Genomic DNA, 21561 nt, shown 5'->3' with positions numbered 1-21561 from the left:
CCGCATAAGTTAAGCAAAAAAACCCTTCTTGATTGTATTTCTTCATGTGATTCTCTGCTGAAACGTAATGAAAACGTTCCGTTTTAAAAACAGTTTTGACTGACAATGAAAAGTGGATACTGTACAATAATGTGGAATGGAAGAGATCTTGGGGCAAGTGAAATGAACCACCACCAACCACATCAAAGGCTGCTCTTCATCCAAAGAAGGTGATGTTGTGTATATGGTGGTATTGGAAGGAAGTTCTCTATTATGAGCTCCTTCCGAAAAACCAAACGATTAATTGCAACAAGTACTGCTCCCAGTTAGACCAATGGAAAGCAGCACTCGATGAAAAGCATCCAGAATTAGTCAGCAGAAAACACATAATCTTCCATCAGGATAACACAAGACCCGATGTTTCTTTGATGACCAGGTAAAAACTGTGACAGGTTGGCTGGGAAGTTCTGTTTCATCTGCCGTATTCACCAGGCATGGCACTTTTGGATTTCCATTGATTTCATTTTACAAAATTTTCTTAATGGAAGAGATTTCAATTCCCTGGAAGACTGTAAAAGACACCTACAACAGTTCTCTGCTCAAAAAGATAAAGTTTTGGGAAGATGGAATTATGAAGTTGCCTGAAAAATGGCAGAAGGTAGTGGACCAAAGGGTGAATACGTTGTTCAATAAAGTTCTTGGTGAAAATGAAAAATGTTGTCTTTTATTTTTACTTAAAAACCAAAGGCACTTTTCGGCCAACCCAATATCTTGAACATCTTTGACAAGAACCTATTTCACGAGACTCAAACACTACCTAACATAAGTACTTGAGAGGCATGAAAAGGTGGGAAAAAGTGGGACCTAAGGTTGATGAAAGGATCTGAATATAGGAAAATTGTTTACAAATTCTTTGCTGTTGTGTAGAAGCTCCTAACAAAACCTGTCAAAATAACAGAAAGCGTGAGTAACCTGACACTAAACTGTCAGTCAAAAAACAACTGAACCAGGAGAAATTTCCACCCCTCTGTTTGCTACAAAACTGTTCAACAGTAAAATAAACTGCTCTGTTGGGAATTATTTCCTATTTGTAGGCTGTCCCTATAAGATGCCCCTGACCAGACTCACAATCATTTTTACAAAGCCATTAAAATTTCCTGACAGTCACCCTGAATTTCCTTTGCTTTGCTTCAGGCCATTATTGCTGATTATAGTCTATTAGGTCCCATTTTACAATAGCACTCCTCTTTTTTCAGATTACATAGATTAGTATTTATTTCTGTGGATAGGAATAGTAGGGGAATATTTTTCACATGCATTAGGCATTCAGTGGGATAAAAGGAAACTAAAATATGCAAGAGATGCAAAAGAAGATTAAGATAATACGTACTGATGAGGAAAATTGTCAGAAATTATATCAAAGAGTATCACTCAATCATTTTTATAGAAATGTATACTGCCTTTGAGAGTTAAAGGATTAATAAGATTTTAGAGCTAATGAAGATGAGTCAATAATAAAAAGGCAATTCTAGCTTATAATTAGAATTTATTTATTTCCCTTTGGGTTACTTCCATATTTCATTATACAGTTCCTATTTATGTATTATGTTCTTCCAAAATTTTAAAGAGATTTAAGATTTATCACTAGTGATGATGGAAATTTTGATTTAGCAATTAAAATAGTGTTGATGCTTCCTGATTTGCTAAAAAGAAGTTATAGTTCGAGTAGATGGATATATATACTCATCTTCTATAGGACTTGGTCATTTTAATATATTGTATTGATGGCCTATTAAAAAAACTTTTCCCTTAAATCTCCAATTTCCCATCTTTCTTTCCTCCTTTTCTTCATAGTCCACCTCTGTGCCATTCATGGTGAGGATGAATGAATTTGTCACAAGCACATCTGTTTACCTTGCATCCAACTCAACAAGTTTCTGTCATTATTCCTTCCTCGCATCCTTCTCTCTAATCATGGTTTTTCCACTATCTTTTGCCTGAAGACAGAATCTGCCAACATTTAAATTATAACTTCAGTTATGTCTCCAGGTGTGTTGGAACATGCACATGCCCTTGTAATTTAAGTAAACATTACTTGGATTCACCTGCTTTCCCTTTCAATAATCCATCTAATTCTCTTTAGACTTTCAACAAGCTGTCAAGAACCTTAATTCCATTTCTTGACCTTTCACTCTAAATTGCTCATACTTCAAACTTGCTTTCCAGATCCTGTCTCTTCCAAAACAGAGTTCTTGAAGAGTCACAGAGAGCTTCAGATCTTCAGTTCTTGTTGGGGAACATCTATTGAACACTTATTATGTGAAAGATATCATGCAAAGCTCTGTTTGGAAATAAAAACATGAATTTGAGTGAATGCCTGCTCTCAAGTTGCTTATAATTTCTGCCATATTTAGCTGTTTCAGACTCTTGATTCTTCCTGGAATGTTTTTTCAGTCTTGTAAGGCGAGGATCAGCAAACCATGATCCCAGGCCAAATTCAGCGCACTGCCTATTTTGGTAAATGGCCTAGGAACTAAGAACACTTTTTGGTATTTTTTAACAGTTGAAAAAAAATCAAAAGAAGAGTACTATGTTGTGATGTGTAAACATTATCTGGTATTCAGATTTCCATAAATAAAGGTTTATTGGAACACATCTACACCCATTCATTTAAATATTTTCTATCTCAATATCAAAAAAGCAAACAACTCAATTAAAAAGTGGGCAAAGGACCTGAATAGGCATTTTGAAAACATACAGATGGCCAACAGACACATGCAAAGATGCTCAACATCACTAATCATCAGGGAAGTGCAAATTAAAACTACAATGAGCCATCAAATCACACCTGCCAGAATGGCTATCTTCAAAAAGACAGCAAAAACAACTGTTGGCTAGTATGTGGAAAAAAAGAGAACCCTCATGTGGCGTTGGTGGAATTGTAAGTTGATTCAGCCACTCTGGAAAATCATATGAAGCTTCCTCAGAAAATTAAAAATAGAACTACCATACAATCTAGGAATTCCTCTTCTGGGTATTTTTCTGAAGGAAACAAAAATTATGTTAATTTGAAAAGATATACACACCCCTAGGTTCACTTCAGCACTAAGTGCAGAAATAAGTATACAACAAATCAGGTGACCTAAGATGTACACACCCAATTTGGGTACCACATTGTGGGTTCACCCAAGGATAGTATACAGATGCTCCTAGATATATAGTGAACTATTGCAAATGAATTTTGCGTTAAAGGTGGAGAGAGAGAGAGTTTGATGTTTGATAAATATGTAAACATACCATTAAATCTGAAAACTCCTAGACGTATTGTCAACCTGGTTCTTTCACTGATTGGGACCGGGTCATTAACTATTGAAAATAAATTGGTTTCAGTAGTTCTCATTGTTTAACTTTACTGCTTCTCTACCTATCAGGTTCCTAAGACTGGCAGGAGAGTCCGCTTTCTTGGAAGTAATTGAGAACTGGGAGGAAAGAGAACTTTTGCAAAGAGGAAAAAATAAAAAATAAACCTTACTTAAAATGTATAACTGTATTCTTTGTTGTTCTCCAACAAATGGCCTGTTCTCCAGCTAGAGTGTTCTTATCAAAATTTTATTAAAAAATCAATGATTTTCCACAGCAACTAAAGAACGCATCATGCATTTTATTAGTCAAATTCTTTTTAATCTACATTTGGTAGCCATATTTCCAAAACCTATATGGCTCATCCTAATTACTGTGGGTCTTACTAATTTTCTTCTTGTCTGAATTTTTGTAGCATTTATATTTGGTGCCACATAATTTGGCCTTTAATCAGGTACTATCATCACTGCCTAAAATGTTAGCCTTTGCTATTCCTGTATTTCTACATTTTACAGACATACTGGGGAAGGTACAATATTTCCTCAGTAAATACAAGTTTAAATGTCACTTATCATAGAAAAAAAAAAGGAGAGGGGATCAAAAAGTGTATATTGCTCAAACATGCTGTTAAACACTATTCCATGTCATCCAGAATCATTGAGAAACCGAATTCTAGAGCGTCTTCAAAATATGGCCTGTGGATAGCTGCCTGTTGGCATATTGTTCCTTACCAAGCTGAGAATAGTACAGAAATGGAAAATAACCATTTAGAATCTTTTCTAACAATTTGCCATTGCCGTAATAGCCATGAGCATGATCAGTGGACCCATCTCCTTTAATAGGGTTTAGACAAGCTTGGGTGTGTCAGGCGTGCCTGGAGGGTTCTTTTCCACAAATAGTTTAAGAAGCTCTGATTTTGAGCTTTCTTTTCTTTTCTAGCTCTCTCTCTCTTTTAAATAGCTTTAAAATACATAAATATCGAAAACTGTTGCAATCTGAGTCTACTGAGATAAATAGAAAAGTGAATGAAACACTTGACAAAATAGTGTTCACTTTAATAAATGCAATGTTCAGTTTATCATGAACCAAAGAAATGAAACAACGGTTCTTTGTACTGAACTGGAATGTTTAAATTACGATTTCCAGGATATTTTTTTGATAATCATGAATAAATGTATATATATAAGGTTGAGCTATTTGTGAATACACTAGATATAATGTATTCTTTTAATCTTGCTTTGCAATATAAAAAAACCCCTAGGTCTTACAATAGCACGTTAAATAATTTAATATCCATTGTTATCTCCCTTACTGGACCATTTGTTTTTAAAGGCAATGAGGTTAAATTACTTTCGTCAATTTTTAGTCAAGATCACTGCTTATAACCCAAGTGATACAACTGCTTATTTCTACAGTTAGATATATTCAATTTATCTAATTCTATTTCCCATTTCATTTATGAAAATGTCATAAACAATCTAGTTCATATTAGTCAAAGCATAAGTAGTCATGGCAATGTAGGGGCTGATTTGCCTTAATTTGGCCTATATAAGAAAACTGTCAAATAGTATGGTTTTGATTCTAGGATATCAATGGTACAAAGACCACAGTAAAGAAATTTTCATCCTTTCTTTTAACATAAGGAGAATGCATTTATATCCTCTAGTGTTATAACAAAAATGGAGCAGATAACACTATACAATCATAAATTGAGGACTGATTTCTCCTTAGCAGCAAAATATTAGAAAGATTAAAAACACAGGCTTTGAGGTCAACCAGAATTAGATGTAATCCAGTTTTACACACATATTAGCCATGTAAATACTCCTTTTAAGCTTTGTTTATGTCACTGGTATAATATCACCAATCACATAGGATTATTATGTTTGTTAAATGAAATCATGTTTGAAAAGGTCAAATGATCAATAAATGTTACCTGTTACTTTCCTATAGAAAATTCACTATGGGATACATTTCATGAAAACTGTAATAGTCTACACATTTTTCATCCAAATATATATTTTTTCAATTTCCCAAAATGTTTTGGAGGGAAGTTCACTGTGTATATTTAAGAATTTCAAAGAGTTACTTTAAATACAGAATGATGGTTGCATTTGTGGTCAGGAGAACTTATTTTTCCCTTTATCACTTGGCAGTTCTATGATATTGAGCTAATTATTTGTCTTTTCTCATTCCCTTATCTAGAAATTGAGAGGATTAAATTAGAATTTGTCCATGGTTTCAATAAAAGAAAAAAACAAAAACAAAGCTATCTGAATTAATTCTACTCTGCTTAAACAGAAAATTTTTTACCAGTTTATAGAAATATTATATTACGTCAACACATGTTGTTGCAAATGGCAGAATTTCATTCTTTTTATGACTAATATTCCATCATAAAAAATATAAATATACCACATCTTCTTTATCCATTCATCTGTTGATGGGCAATTGGGTTGCTTCCATATCTTAACTATTGTAAATAATGCTACAATGAACATAGAGGTTCATATATCTTTTCAAATTAGTGTTTTCATGTTCTTTGGATAAATATCCAGAAGTGGAATTGCTGGATCATACAGTAGTTCCATTTTTAATTTTTTAAGGAGCTTCTATACCGATTTCCACAGTGGCTGCAGCTATTTACATTCCTACCAACAGTGTAGGAAGGTTCCCTTTTCTCCATATTCTCACCGGCATTTGTTATTTGTAGACATTTTAATGATGGTCATCTTGAGAGTTGTGAGGTGAATAACCAATTTAAAAGTAAATAAATTTGTAGAGTGTTAAATTTCAAATGTCTGCAAAGCATGAGAGAATAAAGAACTCTAGATCTTTTGTCAGTGCAGGACTGAATGATTTGTGTGTCGATTCTCCTGGTTCTTGTAAATGAGCCAGAATCCTGGCTGGGGGTTGGTCCAGGTGTCAGTGGGCACTGAGAATCCAGGGGCAGGGACTTAATGACTTTTGGAAAAGGCATAAACTTGAATAATGGTGAGACATATTAAATATCAAGACCATAGGTTTCACATTAGGTCCAAGAACAAGTAAATAGAGTTTGGCAAAATGTCCTTTGAATTGAAAGCTAACATTAAGCACTAAAGAAATTAGACAAATATGGGGAATATCAGGAAGTGTAAATTATATGGACCCACAAGGTTCATGAAGGATCAACTCAATTAAATGGCAGTTTAGATAGTTGGAATTAAAGAATTAGTTGTGTTTAATTTCATTCCCCAGCGTGTTGAAGATTTGATTTGTACAGGAGCAATGGTGATCTTTCCTAACTTTATTTAACAAAGCACAATTGGTAAGTTGGTTAGATAGGGTGAAAATTTATTATTAAAATAATATTTTCTTACCAGATAACACATGAAGTTAAATGACCACACAAGAAAAGAAGAAGAAAAAAAGTATGTAAACCTCTCCTTAAAATGTTGAAAAGCTCATCAAAATTATGACATCACTATGAACACTGGTGGATATCATGGAAAGATAGAGGTTACTTCTTTCAAATATGTTCTGTACTCTAGTTTCCTTAAGTAACAATAGAGAATATTTGCTTAAATGGTCCTTTCCAGCTATTGATTAATAGTCAAAATTAAGAGGACTACCTTAAGAAGACTGTTTGGATTAATTTACCTTGACACTTCTTCATTTGAAGCATCAAGGTAAACTAATCCAAATAGATTCATTTAAAATGAGTCATGTACCACAATATTCATTGCAGCTCTATATACAATAGCTAGGACATGGATGCAACCTAAGTCTCCATCAGAAGATGAATGGATAAAGAAGATGTGGCACATTATATACAATGGAATATTATTCAGCCATAAAAAGAAACGAAATTGAGTTATTTGTAGTGAGGTGGATGGACCTAGAGTCTGTCATACAGAGTGAAGTAAGTCAGAAAGAGAAAAACAAATTCCATATGCTAACACATATATATGGAATCTAAAAAAGAAAATGGTTATGAAGAACCTAGGAGCAGGACGGGAATAAAGATGCAGACCTACTAGAGAATGGACTTGAGGACACAGGGAGTGGGGAAGGGTAAGCTGGGACGAAGTGAGAGAGGGGCATGGACTTATATACACTACCAAATGTAAAATAGATAGCTAGTGGGAAGCAGCCACATAGCACAGGGAGATAAGCTTGGTGTTTTGTGGCCACCTAGAGGGGTGGGAAGGAGATGCAAGAGGGAGGATATATGGGGATATATGTATATGTATAGCTGATTCACTGTGTTATAAAGCAGAAATTATCACACCATTGTAAAGCAATTCTACTCCAATAAAGATGTTAAAAAATAAAATAAAATAAAGTGAATACTGCAAAATAATAATAATAAATAAATAAATAAAATGTATTTTAAAAGGAAGCAATTTTGTTTTGATAGATTTCACTTCTCTATGTTCTGATCATATTACTAAAGAAAATACAGATTTTGAAATAAATAATACCAATGAAACAGATTATCAGGCAGGCAAAGAAATTACTTCTACAAGATAGGATTGAAGTAAAAACATGAAGTTTAGTTTGGGGGGACCATAAACCACATTAACAAACTGTCATTAAACCTTTAAAGGACTTTCATGTAGATTCTATTCCTTGATTCTTTGAAAGCCTTATATTAAAATAGAGTAAATTAAATTATTTCTTATTGGTATATATCCGTAGGACACAAAGGAAACAAAGAGAAACTTTTAAGGAAAAGGGTCAAACAATTTGAATGACATGGAATATCAGAAACTGTAAGTTCCCCTTTCTTTCTTTAAATTCATGAGTTTTGATAAAGCACATTTTACAGATTTCTCTTTTTGGGGACATTAGTTGAGGACCAAGAGAGGTTTTATTAATTACCTTTCTAAGAATGCATTATGTAATCTCTTGCTCTGAATGGCTTATTCTGTCTTGTAACTGTTTTAAAAATGTTGACATACAGCATGAATTGAGGGAATTTTATGATTGTTGCATTCTCTATATTTGTTCAATAGAGTGTAACATCACTTAGGAATTGAACTTTTTTCATGAATTGAGGGAATTTTACGTTATTGCATTCTCTATATTTGTACATCACTTAGGAATTGAACATTTTTCTATGCAACATAATCTCACAATGAAGATGGCAATGTCATTTTGATGGAGTTCTTCATTTTCTCATATTGTCCGGCAGAGGGCGCCTTATGTGGAAGGCAGGCTTAGTCGTTTTTTCAAGATTATTATGGACTGAAAAACATTCTGAAATGTGGTAGATTTATCTTCAAAAATTATAAGGCTCTAGAGAGGATAATTATACGCATGTGTACTTTTAAACTGTATTGTAATTCACACATTAATTTGTTCCACATAGGAACGCCTACACTGAGAATCATTACACTTTTTCAGGTCAACATTCTTTAAAAATTATTTTAGCTTGCTTTACGTCATTAACTAGTTAATTATTATTATTGCAAATGACCTTATATTCTCTTTCTTAAAGGTATGAAGTGAGCGGATTCTGGCCAAATAATTTATACACATAAGTATTTTGCTATGTTTGTATCAATTAATATAAAAACCATAAAACACACCGATTTTAAAATCATAACTTGTAAACCTTTAGAAATAAATGTTACATAAAAATAATTTACTCCTGTTCCTATCTTCTTTATAGGTAAGAAGACAGACCAAATTTACATTTTCTTTGCCCTTTTTATTTAAAACTATATCTTTATTTATTATATTGCCTGCAGAATTACATTTTCTCTTGCCTCTTTTCACTGACAAATCTCATAGGGGTTCTGCCACACTATCCAGCTCAGAAATATTCTTGAGTAATAAAGTGAAGACAATATTGAATAAGAATTCACCAAAACTGCCTCTGTGATTTAGTTCAATGTAAATCCTTTATGTATGCAGATTATATAATCTGATATGCTATTTTTCTTTTGCATCTTTAAGCTTTCTAAATAATTTCAAAGGTAAACTATCAGACATAAGATGATATTTTGCAAAATTATATTCACAAATAACTGTGCTGAAAGTTTCATATTAAAGAGCGACTTTTTAAATGAAAATGATACTAGTATGTGGATTTTTAAATATGAGAAAAAAAGGAGTTTTAATGGGCAAAAATTAGCAGCTTAAGTAGTAATGGGATGAACAATAATTTTGAGGTTTAAGTTTTGTTTTCCTTGGGATTTTTATTATATAGTTGTATCTTAAATATAGATTTAAGAAATTTAGAAAACATATAACATCATTATATGATAAAGTATATGGAGAAATGCAAAACTGTCATTGCAAACGTTTAGCAATATTTAAAAAAAAAGTTATTCAAACATTTAATAAAATAAAATAAAGCCATTAATTTACTGTATTGTTTTCCTTCCTGCACAGCCTCTCAAATTATTCAAACTGAGATTAATGACCTATCTAAATATGAAAAAGATATTAAAAAATGATAAGCCTTCAGTATTAAATTACAATTTTGACAACTTTTGTTGAAATATAAAATATAACCAATGAGAAATCAAGCAAGAGGTCAGTTAAATAGAAATTTTAAGAAAGAAAAGGAAAAGAAAAATAAGGACTAAGGTTTAAATAAATCATTAAAATCATGATTCTAATCCTCAATATGATAATTACAACTAATCTTGTTACAGTAAGTTTTCAACATATTTAGAAAGAAGAATATTTGGAAATTATCATTCTTCAGAGAGGAACATCACTAGAAAATATCTAATATTGATAATTCAAGAAATATCATTCCTGAGCACATTACTTAAAGTGATTAAATGTAATTGGTTGCATGAAGTCAGACTGGGGATAGTAAGGCACAGAGTAAGAAACTACTACTTCTGTATTATTTTATTTTTACCATGCCAATCTATTATCTTGAATAAGTCAACAGGTACTTTTTTTGTGAATAAAACTCAATCTTAGACCAGAAACTGTAGTTTAAGAGCTATAGAAGCTAGATTTATGTGATTTTTGTAAGTCTCAAGTAAAATGGTTTTATGTTTAACGATATTTGTATGAATAATTTTTATGTTGAACTCTTCAATTTTACTCTTAAGAAGTTTCTATTGAAATTCCAAAAATTACTATGAGTACATTTCTTTCTCAAGTACAGAAAATGTGCTCCTAGGTGTGTACAGTGAATCCTTATATTTCATTTAAAAAATGTGATGGCAAGAGATTGTTTGAGATACATACATAATTCTGGTCACATTTACCAGATAACTTGGCTGGTTCTTATTAATAATCTCTTAAAAACCTAATATGCTTTCTTAGATAAGATTACTTGGTCCAATTAATATGCTATACAACTCCATTAAGATGCTGTTGCATGATTTACATGTTCCCTGTGGCTATCCCCCTAATGTCAGCCTTGCCTACTTCAAGCATAACAGAAGCACAATAAGAGAATTTCATGAGTGTGATTTTTAATGAAAGATTACAAAGCCCCTTTAAATCCAGGGCTTCAAAGACCAATTTCATAAATTTATTTCTTTTAAAATCAACAGCATAATCTTCTAAGGAATAGTTAGAGGTAGTTTGCATTACTCTCTTTAGGCAGCTCTTTGCAGGATATCACTGTAAGTGAAAAGGAAGCTCTTTGCAGGATATCATTGTAATGAAAGCTTAAATTTTTATCATTCTAGAACTCTTTGTAAGTTAAGCCATGTTTGAATAGAGACCCACTGAGAAAAGAATAAGTGGTGAAAAATTTCGATTACCTTTCTGAAATATACAGTGGTATTGAATTCAAAAGGTTGCTTGATGGCTTCATGGAGAAATGAATTGTCTGCATCATATAAAGCGGCTGGCGTTTTAACAATTATTTTTCTGGACAGAGTTTGGAGAAGTAGTAATTGGATTAGAAACAGAAGGAGATGCTGAAAAGGGGGTTTGGAAGCATTAACAAGGAAATTGATAAATGCCCTGAAGGCTGCACTGTTTGAGAAGAGGGGAACGTCAGCAGAGAGAGAAGTGTGAACGCAGCAGAGAGAGCTGTGTTTCCCCATTTCTAATCTGTTTCAATTTCTTGATACCTGAGAATTCTGCACACTATGGACACAACCTCTTCTGATGTAAAACCTCCATTCTAATAGAGTACCAATCATATTGATTTATAAAGTGTAGGTAATTTTCTTATGTGGAAATTCCAAGCCTAGAAAATAGACATTTTAGAGGTGATTCACATCAGAAACTATGATCCTCTGGAGTTAGCATCATTTAAGTTGCATTAAAACCAGTAACAGAATCTTTGCATCTTAAAATATAAGACCCATGCATGTGGGACTTCCCTGGTGCTCCAGTGGTTAAGACTCTGTGCTCTCACTGCCAGGGGCCCAAGCTTGATCCCTGGCTGGGGCACTAAAATCCCACAAGCCACGCAACATTGCCCCCCAAACAAAGTACACACACACACACACACACACACACACACATCTATATACTTAACAGCCACGCATGATAAGATTTGTGTGATTTTTCTTTCAAGCTCTTCTAGTCCCCACGAAAGAATAAATAACACCATGGTATGTATGGAGAACAGCAGCTGGATCTTAATAAGCAAACAGAGAAGGAAGTGAAGTAAAGAAGCATTGAAGATTAAAAGAGTTGTGGATATGGTTGACAAAATACTTGAAAACCAAAAAGTGAAACAGTTGGTAATCTTGCAAAAGCCTAATAATTGAAACATTTTTCCAAACCCATTTTAGTTTGAGTTCTGAGGTTATAAGTCTGGGATAGAATCCTATTTGCTCGAAGTACATACTTACTGTAGGTGACAAGATGAAATCATGTATACAACTAGGATAAATATAGCAAGAATCCTGTCTAGTTAGGCTGCATCACAAAAAAAGGAAAAACGATAGATGAAAGTATAAATAAAAGCATGTTCTATGAATCTTCAACCAACTCACTACCAAAAGCTGAAACCTGATGTAATCTGACATTGCACCAAAACTGAATTATTTAGAGCAAGCAAACAGCAACTTCTGAGAGATTTGATCAAAATTCTGTATTCTAAATACTTCTGTTTTTATCTAAACTTTACTAGCCAATGAGTTGTATTGGGAATTGCAATTCTCTTAATATCAACAGTGACTTTGAAAAATATTATTTTTATGTTTAATCCTTTTTCGTGGGGAAAAAAATGATGTGAAAAGACTCATTTCCACTACTCACAATCAAGTGACTTATCTTCTAAAATCCAGAAGAACTAGCTTTCTTTTTTCTATAATAGAACTCCAAACTGTCTTAGACTGGGCATTTGAACAGTATATTTTGACTGTGTGATCTTGAATTATAGACCCATGAGGTTATGTTTACCCTGAAACAATTCAGTGATCAATTATTTTATGAAACATTTTTCACAAGAAGAACACTGTTTTGTGGGAATTGTAAAGTAAGGAGAGGTGAGGAGGGAATTAGATGCATACACCTTTAAACTCAGGCAATGCATAAAAGAATGAATAGCCTAAGGCTCTAAGCAATGGAGTTTTCCTTAAATTCATTTCACAAATGTTACTCGACTACCTGCCATGTGTAAGTACATTGGGAATAAAAATGCTAATCAAAGTCTTTACTAATAGAGGTAGTAAGATGTGGTGGGTTGTTTCCTATGTCAGCTTGGCTATGACTAGGCTCTGTCGCTCAGTTGTTGGTCAAGAACTAGTCTGATAGAGAATGGATAAACAAGACCTACTGTAAAGCACAGGGAACTATATTCAGTATCCTGGGATAAACCATAATGGAAAAGAATATGAAAAAGAATATATATATATATGTATAACTGAATCACTTTGCTGTACAGCAGAAATTAATATAACATTGTAAATCAACTATACTTGAATAAAATAATAAAAAAAGAACTAGTCTGGATGTCATTGTGAAAGTATTTGTGGAGGTGATTAACATTTAAAATTAGTTGTCTTTATAGAGACACAGATGTAGAGAACAAACGTATGGACACTTAGCGGGGAAGTGGGGTGGTGGGATGAATTGGGAAATTCTGATTGACGTATATACACTATTATGTATAAAATAGATAACCAATGAGAACCTAATGTAGAGCACAGGGAACTCTACTTAATGCACTGTGGTGATCTAAATGGTAAGAAAATCTCAAAAAGAGGGGATATATGTATATGTATAACTGATTCACTTTGCTGTACAGCAGAAACTAACACAGCATTGTAAAGCAACTATACTCCAATAAAAATTAATTAAAAAGTAAATTAAATTGGTTAGCTTTAAGTAAGACAGATCACCCCCCGTAATGTAAGTGGGACTCATGCAATCAGTTGCAGGCCTTCAGATTTAAGAGTAAGGTTTCCCACGGAAGAAGGGATCCCGCCTTAAGCTTCCACACAGAAATCTGTTTGAGTTTCCAGTCTGCCTATGGATGTCAGACTCAATACCCCAGTGTTGACTTGTATCAGCACTCTGCTGGCCTAATCTGTGGATTTTGGATTCCAGAATTTCCTACTGCCTGGCCTTCCCTACAGATTTCACACACTTGCGTGCCACTCCACCCACTAGTTCCGGAGACAATTCCTTAAAATAAGGAGATGGAGACAGACAGTGATGGAGAGATATAGATCCAGATCCAGATCCAGACATGGATATAGATACTAATCCTATTGGTTCTGTTTCTCTGGAGAAAAATGTTCTCTTGACTCAACAACAACAATTCCCTCATGAAATTATTTTATAGTTAGAAATGAAATCTAGTAGAATGTGGCACCAAATAGCTTACACACTCTGAAATGAACATCTTCTTGTGTTTAAACAGAAATAAAATAGCCTCACATAAGAAACACATTTAATTCAACATTTATTCTCAAAGCATACTGCCGTCAATTTTTCTTTTTTTCTACTGCTGTATACTTGTGTATCATGAAAGTGTCTGTGTATACATATTCCAATTATTTAAGCTTATCTCACATTAAGGAATAACAAAATAACAAAGCAATATGAAGTAAAAGCTTATCTACTCTAGCCTTTATTTCATATATATGGGCTATAATAACTGCATGAAAAATATGTCTCTCTCTTTTGGTATAAACAAATGCCTGTATTCTGCATTTTACAATATAATCAGGATGTAGTTTTAGCCAATTATCCATTCTCTATATTATTCTTACTGCTTTAACAAATATATTGGTCAGCTAAATTGTATTTGTATTTTAATTTCAATTTGATAGTTTCTCTTGTCTTAAAAATACAAATCTAACATTTCTTGTACTTTTTGCTTAGTTTTCCTTTAGCATATATAAATTTTTGTTTTATATAAGAATGCTAACTTTCTATCCTTATATTTCTTTTTATTTTGCAGTATGAATTTCTAGCATAATCCCATGTGTAAGATGGTTATAAGATTTCCAAGGGCTATGATTTGAAAAATCTGATGCAGTCAATTGCTAATAATCCTTGCCTTGTCATTGTTGTGGATAAGGGTTCTCAGGTTGAAGGAAATGAGTTAAGGCTGTCACCACTGATGTTTAGCTTCTATCTCCTCTTCAATTTAAAATTTTTATAGAAAAGTATACATAATTTATATATGTATTCATATAATTTCTCACTATATATACGTGTGTGTGTGTGTGTGTATATATATATATATATATATATATAGAGAGAGAGAGAGAGAGAGAGAGAGAGAGAGAGACCGACCTACTTGTTTTAGGAGGAAGTCTAAGTAATCAAAGGTTTTAAAAAGAGACATTCAGGTAAGTAAACTTCACATCCCTATTTTCCAGACATGCCACAAAACTATCACATCAATTTTTCCTTGCTTTTTCAGCTTTAGATTCCAAATAGTTAGCCACAACACTGCCAATCCCATAGGAATCAGAAACACTCTTTTGTTAAATGATTTTGCTCTGATTTAAATAAATATTTTGGTGCCACATTTCCAATATCTGTGTGTTAGCCCAAATTTCTCATCCATAATGTTTTAATAAAAATATACACATGCCATAAAATTGAATGACTTGCTTTATCAGAAGCAAATACTTATATTTTTATATGTGTTTCTTTACATACACACACACCTTATTCAAAATGGATTTAGTCAGCACTGATATCATCTGACTATAAAACAAAACAAAATTGCACGTACAAGTTAAAGTGTTTTCATACTTGTTAAACTTATAGTTTAACAAAATGGTAATGATTCTATTCAGTAATTTAGCCTTTAAGTGAAACATTTTTAAATTAAAAATAGTTTCTTTTGTTTTAAACACTCATAAACATATTGAGTTAAATTATTTCCTTTATTTAAAATAGGAGGTCATTAGATTGCTTTGTCCTACAGAGTGTCTGAGAGATGCTGGCCTATCTTAACTCACTCTCATATTTTTTTCCTTCTTCTCATTCTAGGACATGGCTTTAATTTGTAAATTGTTGTCTCCATAATTCAATATGTGACAACACTGGCTACTGGTAGGCTCAAAATAGGAGTTGAAAGTAAAGGATCTAAACCAGGGCATTAATATCTATTTTGCTCATATCTTGTCGCCATGCCAACCTTAAAATGAGTATCAAGACAGGGTTGCATTCTGTGGTCTACCAATATCTTACCTTATTTTGGGTGTCCAGTGCATGCCTGCACTTGTGTGAGAACACAAAGGTAACATGAGTACCTTTAGTATTACATATTTTGGTGTATACATATTTATGTGGAGATATACATAGCCATAGCAATATAAAATTAATTATTATTTCTTATTATCCTGCACAGAAGTAGAGTCTCTAATATGTATAAGCAATATGCATTTTGTCATGTATTCTTCTATTTTCTGAAAGCTGACCAAAATTTTACAGAAAATAAATATTTCTGTTAAAGATAAGTACATGTAAATAAATAAAGGTACATGAAAAAATAAGATGTAGAATAGATGGGCATCAACATTTATAAAGCATCTAATATACCTCAACTTCCCATCAGTTTATTTATAGGCTATTTTCTTTCATTACGTTAAAGTAACCATTGCCTGCCAAAATGGGAGAAATTCTAAATTAAGGAACGGGTGAAGTTTTTATGCTGTGTTCAGTTTTGATATTTCACCTCTAGTGCCTTTATTTTAATTACAAACAAGTCATTACGCATACACAATATATTATCTTCCTCTTTAAGTATAAAACCTGCATAGAGTAACAGACAATATCATAGTTTTAACACTGTCCTACCCACACGTCTCATATATGTGTAGATTTCATTGTATTTCCAAAATACAATTCTACTTAACAAAATTACTGTATAAAACTGTAAAGGAATTTTTTAAATACTTGCCTGAAATCCAAGGAGCTTTTCACTAGGCTTAATGTGCCTCTGAAATTCACATTCTATGGGTTGTATCACTTTGATTCCATCTTCATAAAAAACATAGAACATGTTCCCAATTCCCAGACCTTAGGAGTAAAAACACAAAAAAAGTTCAAAATAAAATTATCCGAAACATTTACAACCAAAACTCAGTGCCCCTCACATTGCTGGTGAGAGATCAATTTGTGAAGTCCTATAATGATAATAAAGCAAACCATGTGAGACCTTTACCATATGCCCAAGCAACTCTGCAATATTATGCAGACATTCTACTTCATCTCTCTGATCTGCAAGTCAGTGATTTCCTTAACATAATTCAACAAATGTTTCATATATTTAAAAATAATTATAAATGGAGATAAACTCTTTGATACATAGATTATGTCTGCTACCATCCCTACTTAATTTAAGTGCTGATTAAGACAAAAGTACTTTTTGAAGAATCATATGTATCCTCTTTCTATTAGAGTTCCCTAAGGAAAATAAAATGGCATTCTTTGCAGGAATTTAGCTTATATAGAGACTTTTAGAAACAAACAGACCAAGTCCCCCAGATTTTGGAGAATATGTATTTTCCTAAAATAATGTTTGTAAATATAATCCTACTAGAGGTCTTACATATCAGTTTTCATATTGACAAAGTTTGGGGTCTATTTCTCCAGTTAAAAATTTGAATTAATTTAAGGTCTTGCAAAAATCTCATTTAAATCATACTTTTAATTACTTTTCACAGTACGGGTTTGGGTGTATGACATCTCAGAAATTCATCTCACTTATATTATACACCCACACCTCATGGGTATGGGATGCTACAGATTAGACATCTGGAATGCCGTGGAGTTAATGGCGGAGGTCTGCACATGGGGACTTGTCACGTATGATTGCACACCTGTTCTCTTTGTTTCCTCTGCTTCTGCTTTGTTCCAACATGTCCAGACTAAGAGCATGTAGTTCTCCCTTTCCTGGTCCTCACCTGAGTACCTCATCCAGGGGTACTGGTTTGCACAACCATATTTATTCAGTATAACTATACCACACATAATTCAGTGAGAGCCAACAGATAAACAATTATACTGAAATCTTGATAGTTTGAAAAGCAAAACAGTGATCTTTAAAATGCTTAACTTAAAAAAAATCTACTTTTAATTTTTACTTCAATTGAGGACAGCTGCAAGGCCCATGAAGTCAAGCCTGAGGATTACAATAAAAGTTTATTGATTTGTAAAAAAAAAAACAAAATTGTTTATTCAACTTAAGCCACATTTATTTTTGTTAAATATGTTCCTAGTTAATTTTAAAAGTCACCATCTATTCTTATGATTCAGAGGAAAATGTATTTGATCATAATTATCACTTTATTGGTGTTTATACAGAGTGAAATTATTTCTAATAATGCATATATATTTAAATGATCCAGATTATTTTGACACATCTTATTGTTTTATAAATATTTACAGTCCTCATATTTTAATACATGCAATCTTTATCAGTTAATTGTGCATTTTAATTCCAGAGTGCACAATGTTACAATGAGATATTCCAGAACAGTAGCAGAAGTAGCAAGAACTAAATTCAAGTTATGTTTTCATAAAATAAAATTTAAGAGTTGTCAGCTACAATTTATAATTATAGCTTTGAATACAGAGGGATCAATTCCATAACAAAAGGATAAAACTTACAAAAATTGCTTATGCAAAAAAACTGATTTGTATCAGCAAGCTTCTGTGTAAACATTGTCAGAAGGTTGATGTGTGCTATGTATCAGTGACTAGCAAATTAACAATACTGGTAGTTGAAACTTGGATCTGATTTTCAGTTGTGTTCAGTTACATACAAAGCTCATAACATTTTTTAATGAGCATCACTATATTCTCCTTCAGGTATGCACAATTCTGCTCCACAGTCAGGAGTCTGAATGTGTTTGAACTTGACAACTACTCTAGGTCCAGACAGTTTGCAAAGTTTCTTGAAGTATTCCCTGCCCTTATTCCTATGGATATTTTTATTGTTATTTTACTATATTCTGTGCACAGTACAGTCAGTGGGATTCCATAGATGAAATTTCTTGAGCTGTATTTTCCTCTAAAACTCGCTTAATCCATCCAAATCACTTTCAAAACTGAAAGTCCATTTTCTTGCTTTTTAAAGTATGAGTTACATACACATCAGCATTTTTACAGAGTATAAGCTACTTTCCCAGTTACAAGTTATTGAAAAATACAGATAAAGTTAGGCAAGGTTTAGTTTGCTTTTGCATTTTATTGTTTTTGGTGGGAATATAACTCCCTAGTGTTTATGAAATAGCAACGTCAACAAATTATCATGTATAAATATGTTAAAATAACAAGATAAACTGAACACCTATATATCAATCACTCCGCTATGAAATAAAACTTTATCTTCAGAGCCATCTATGTATTCCTCTCTTCCCTACCTACACGAGGGATATTTTGCATTTATTTTCTTGCTAGACATATTTTGTTCATCAATTACTACTTAGGTTTTAGCAGCAGAATTTATAATCTGAATATATGATGCAGATATATATCATTTTAAATTTGCTGCTATAATATTATAATTTATTTTGAATGTACTAGGCATAGAATGATATGAATTACCTTATGCTTGAGATGTGGTAATTGAAAACACGTGCTGATTTTCACTTTGGGGCGTTTGTTAGCTTAATCTGTATAGGAAGCAATAACATATCTGTGTATGTTCATTGTAACTATTAAGTTTCCATGCCCTAACCTTTATTTTGGTGTGGGAGAATATAACAAAGAGAGATAAACTTTATTTTCTTAATTCAGACAGCTCAGAGGTGAATCACGACTATAGAACTTATTGTTGTATGGTGGGATACATGTAATATCTGTGCTGTAATTTCTCCATCTCAAATTGGGAGCTAATAATTAGATTTATGCAGCTATTGTAAGAAGTAAATGAGATAGACAAAGGAAAACATGTAGCAGAGTGACTTGAACTCTTACTATGAGTTCAAGAAATGTTAACTGTCTGTCTTTTTATGACTGACATTATGTCTTCTTTGAAACATCAGTGGAAAAAAAATGGTGAAATGGCATCTAACCAAAATGTGATTACTGTCCTGTTTTCCTCAAATTTACTCTGTGAGATATACTACTAGTACATTTCAGCTTTCTATGAGATTGAATTCTACGAATGTGTGAGCCTGCTAAAAGAGCAACTTGATTTTCTAGTAGAGCAGTTCTCAAAGTTGATCCTTTCAGAGGGTCTGCAAAGTCAAAACTATGTTCATAATAATGCTAAGATGTCATCTTCATTTTTCTCTCTCATTCTCACAAATTAGATGCTTCCAAATATGGAGTGTAGTTCTCAACAGGCTACTTGACATATGATGTTATGAGTGATATCACAACAGTTCAATGCAGAAGCAAATACAGGAATCCAGCATCTTTTATTCAGCCAGATATTTTAAAAATTTGCAAAATGTACAACAGTGAGTCTCATTTTTTTAATATAACTTTACAAATAATGTGGTATTTATGCCTACATGTAATGGGTTATTTATTATGGTTATTTTAAACAAATAAATAAATACGTATTTTAAAATACATATTTTAATTTTCTGTTTTAATTTCTTATATGGTAAATACAAGTGGATAGAAATAACCCACATAAACAAAAGCTCTTGGAGTTGTCAATAATTTTGAGTCCCCAAATGTCTGACAACCATGTAGGTTTCAATGACCATTCTCTCCTCATTGATGCTTTCTATTGCAGTTTATTACAAAAGCTCTTGACTTCAGTAAAAGCTTTACCACTCTAGTCACGGTAAAGATTAGGAGTATGTGCTGTTTTGTCTTTTTTCATCCCCTGTGAAGACAAACACAACTACTTTGTCTTTTCCAGGTCGATTGTTAATCTAACAAAGTATAGTAGCACAAAAAAGTGATCCATAATTTGTTTTTTCTTTGTGAGCTCTTCTTCTTCTTTGTTTTTCTTTCTATACTGAGAGGACATGGCAAGAATTACTTGCAGTCTCATAAGAGAGAAGTATTTCCCAGAGGGGTTTTCAACCAATACTGCACCTTTAAATACATGAGATGGACTGAGAAAAAAATGTACGTAATTCACATTCCTGTCTCAATCCTTTGAGGATTTCTACTCAAGAACAATAGTGTATCATGATAATATAGTTACCTTATGTATTATAAATTACATATATATTCCATAGTTTATATCAAGAATAATATTTGGTTAATGTGTGATTACTGGATGAATATTTAAGTCAATAACAAAAATATTTTGTGCTGATGTTTGCCTTCCTCTGACTTAAACCACCATTACTTTAACATTTAAATTATGATCAATGACAACTTATAATCCTACAAAGCACTGATTTGGTAACCAATCAAAGATAATTCAATGTTTGGTGTTAAAGACCTTTATTAGTTGATATTATATCATTCTTTTCCCTTTCAAGTGATCCTAAACTTACTCATATTTTTAATATAGAAGAAATCTTTTTTTTTTAGCTAAAGAAAAATATAGGCAAGAATAGATGGTCTATATTGCATCTCTCACCTTGAATAACTCAGCAGGGAGGGATTTTTGTTTCATGAATGTTCCCATTTTTGTATCTCTGTCTTTGCAATTAAAATCCTTTCCACACACATAGCAATACCAAACCATCACACCTCAATGAGATTTCTATGCTATGTTCAACTAAAATTAGACTGACTTCCTCTCTCATTCTTCTAGCAGATATTCTGGGAGTGATTGTGTTAAGCTCTTTATTAGCCACTATTAATCCAGGAAAGTGGGTACTGTCTGAACATTATATATATTGGTCAGAGTGATATTATCTAAAACCAGTCCTTTTAAGTCAGAATTCAACTTCCTGAACTTCCAAA

General features: G+C 32.7%; 1 protein-coding gene across 3 annotated transcripts in view; it reads right to left on the bottom strand.

Moving 5' to 3' along the window:
- Window positions 1-21561, bottom strand: part of FSTL5 (follistatin like 5) — a gene marked incomplete at both ends in the record, with an annotated part of 543379 nt that overhangs the window by 67206 nt on the left and 454612 nt on the right. For all 3 annotated transcript variants that reach the window (XM_079698612.1, XM_079698613.1, XM_079698614.1), the window contains one exon: window positions 16634-16752. In XM_079698612.1, the coding sequence (XP_079554738.1) occupies window positions 16634-16752 (119 nt within the window). The remainder of the gene's footprint in view (window positions 1-16633; window positions 16753-21561) is intronic.

Source organism: Hyperoodon ampullatus (genome assembly GCF_949752795.1).
Source record: "Hyperoodon ampullatus genome assembly, chromosome: 1".
In the NCBI taxonomy this organism is placed as follows: Eukaryota; Metazoa; Chordata; class Mammalia; order Artiodactyla; family Ziphiidae; genus Hyperoodon; species Hyperoodon ampullatus.
The sequence above is the reverse complement of the archived record's forward strand: the minus strand, read 5'-3'. Positions and strand labels throughout refer to the sequence as shown.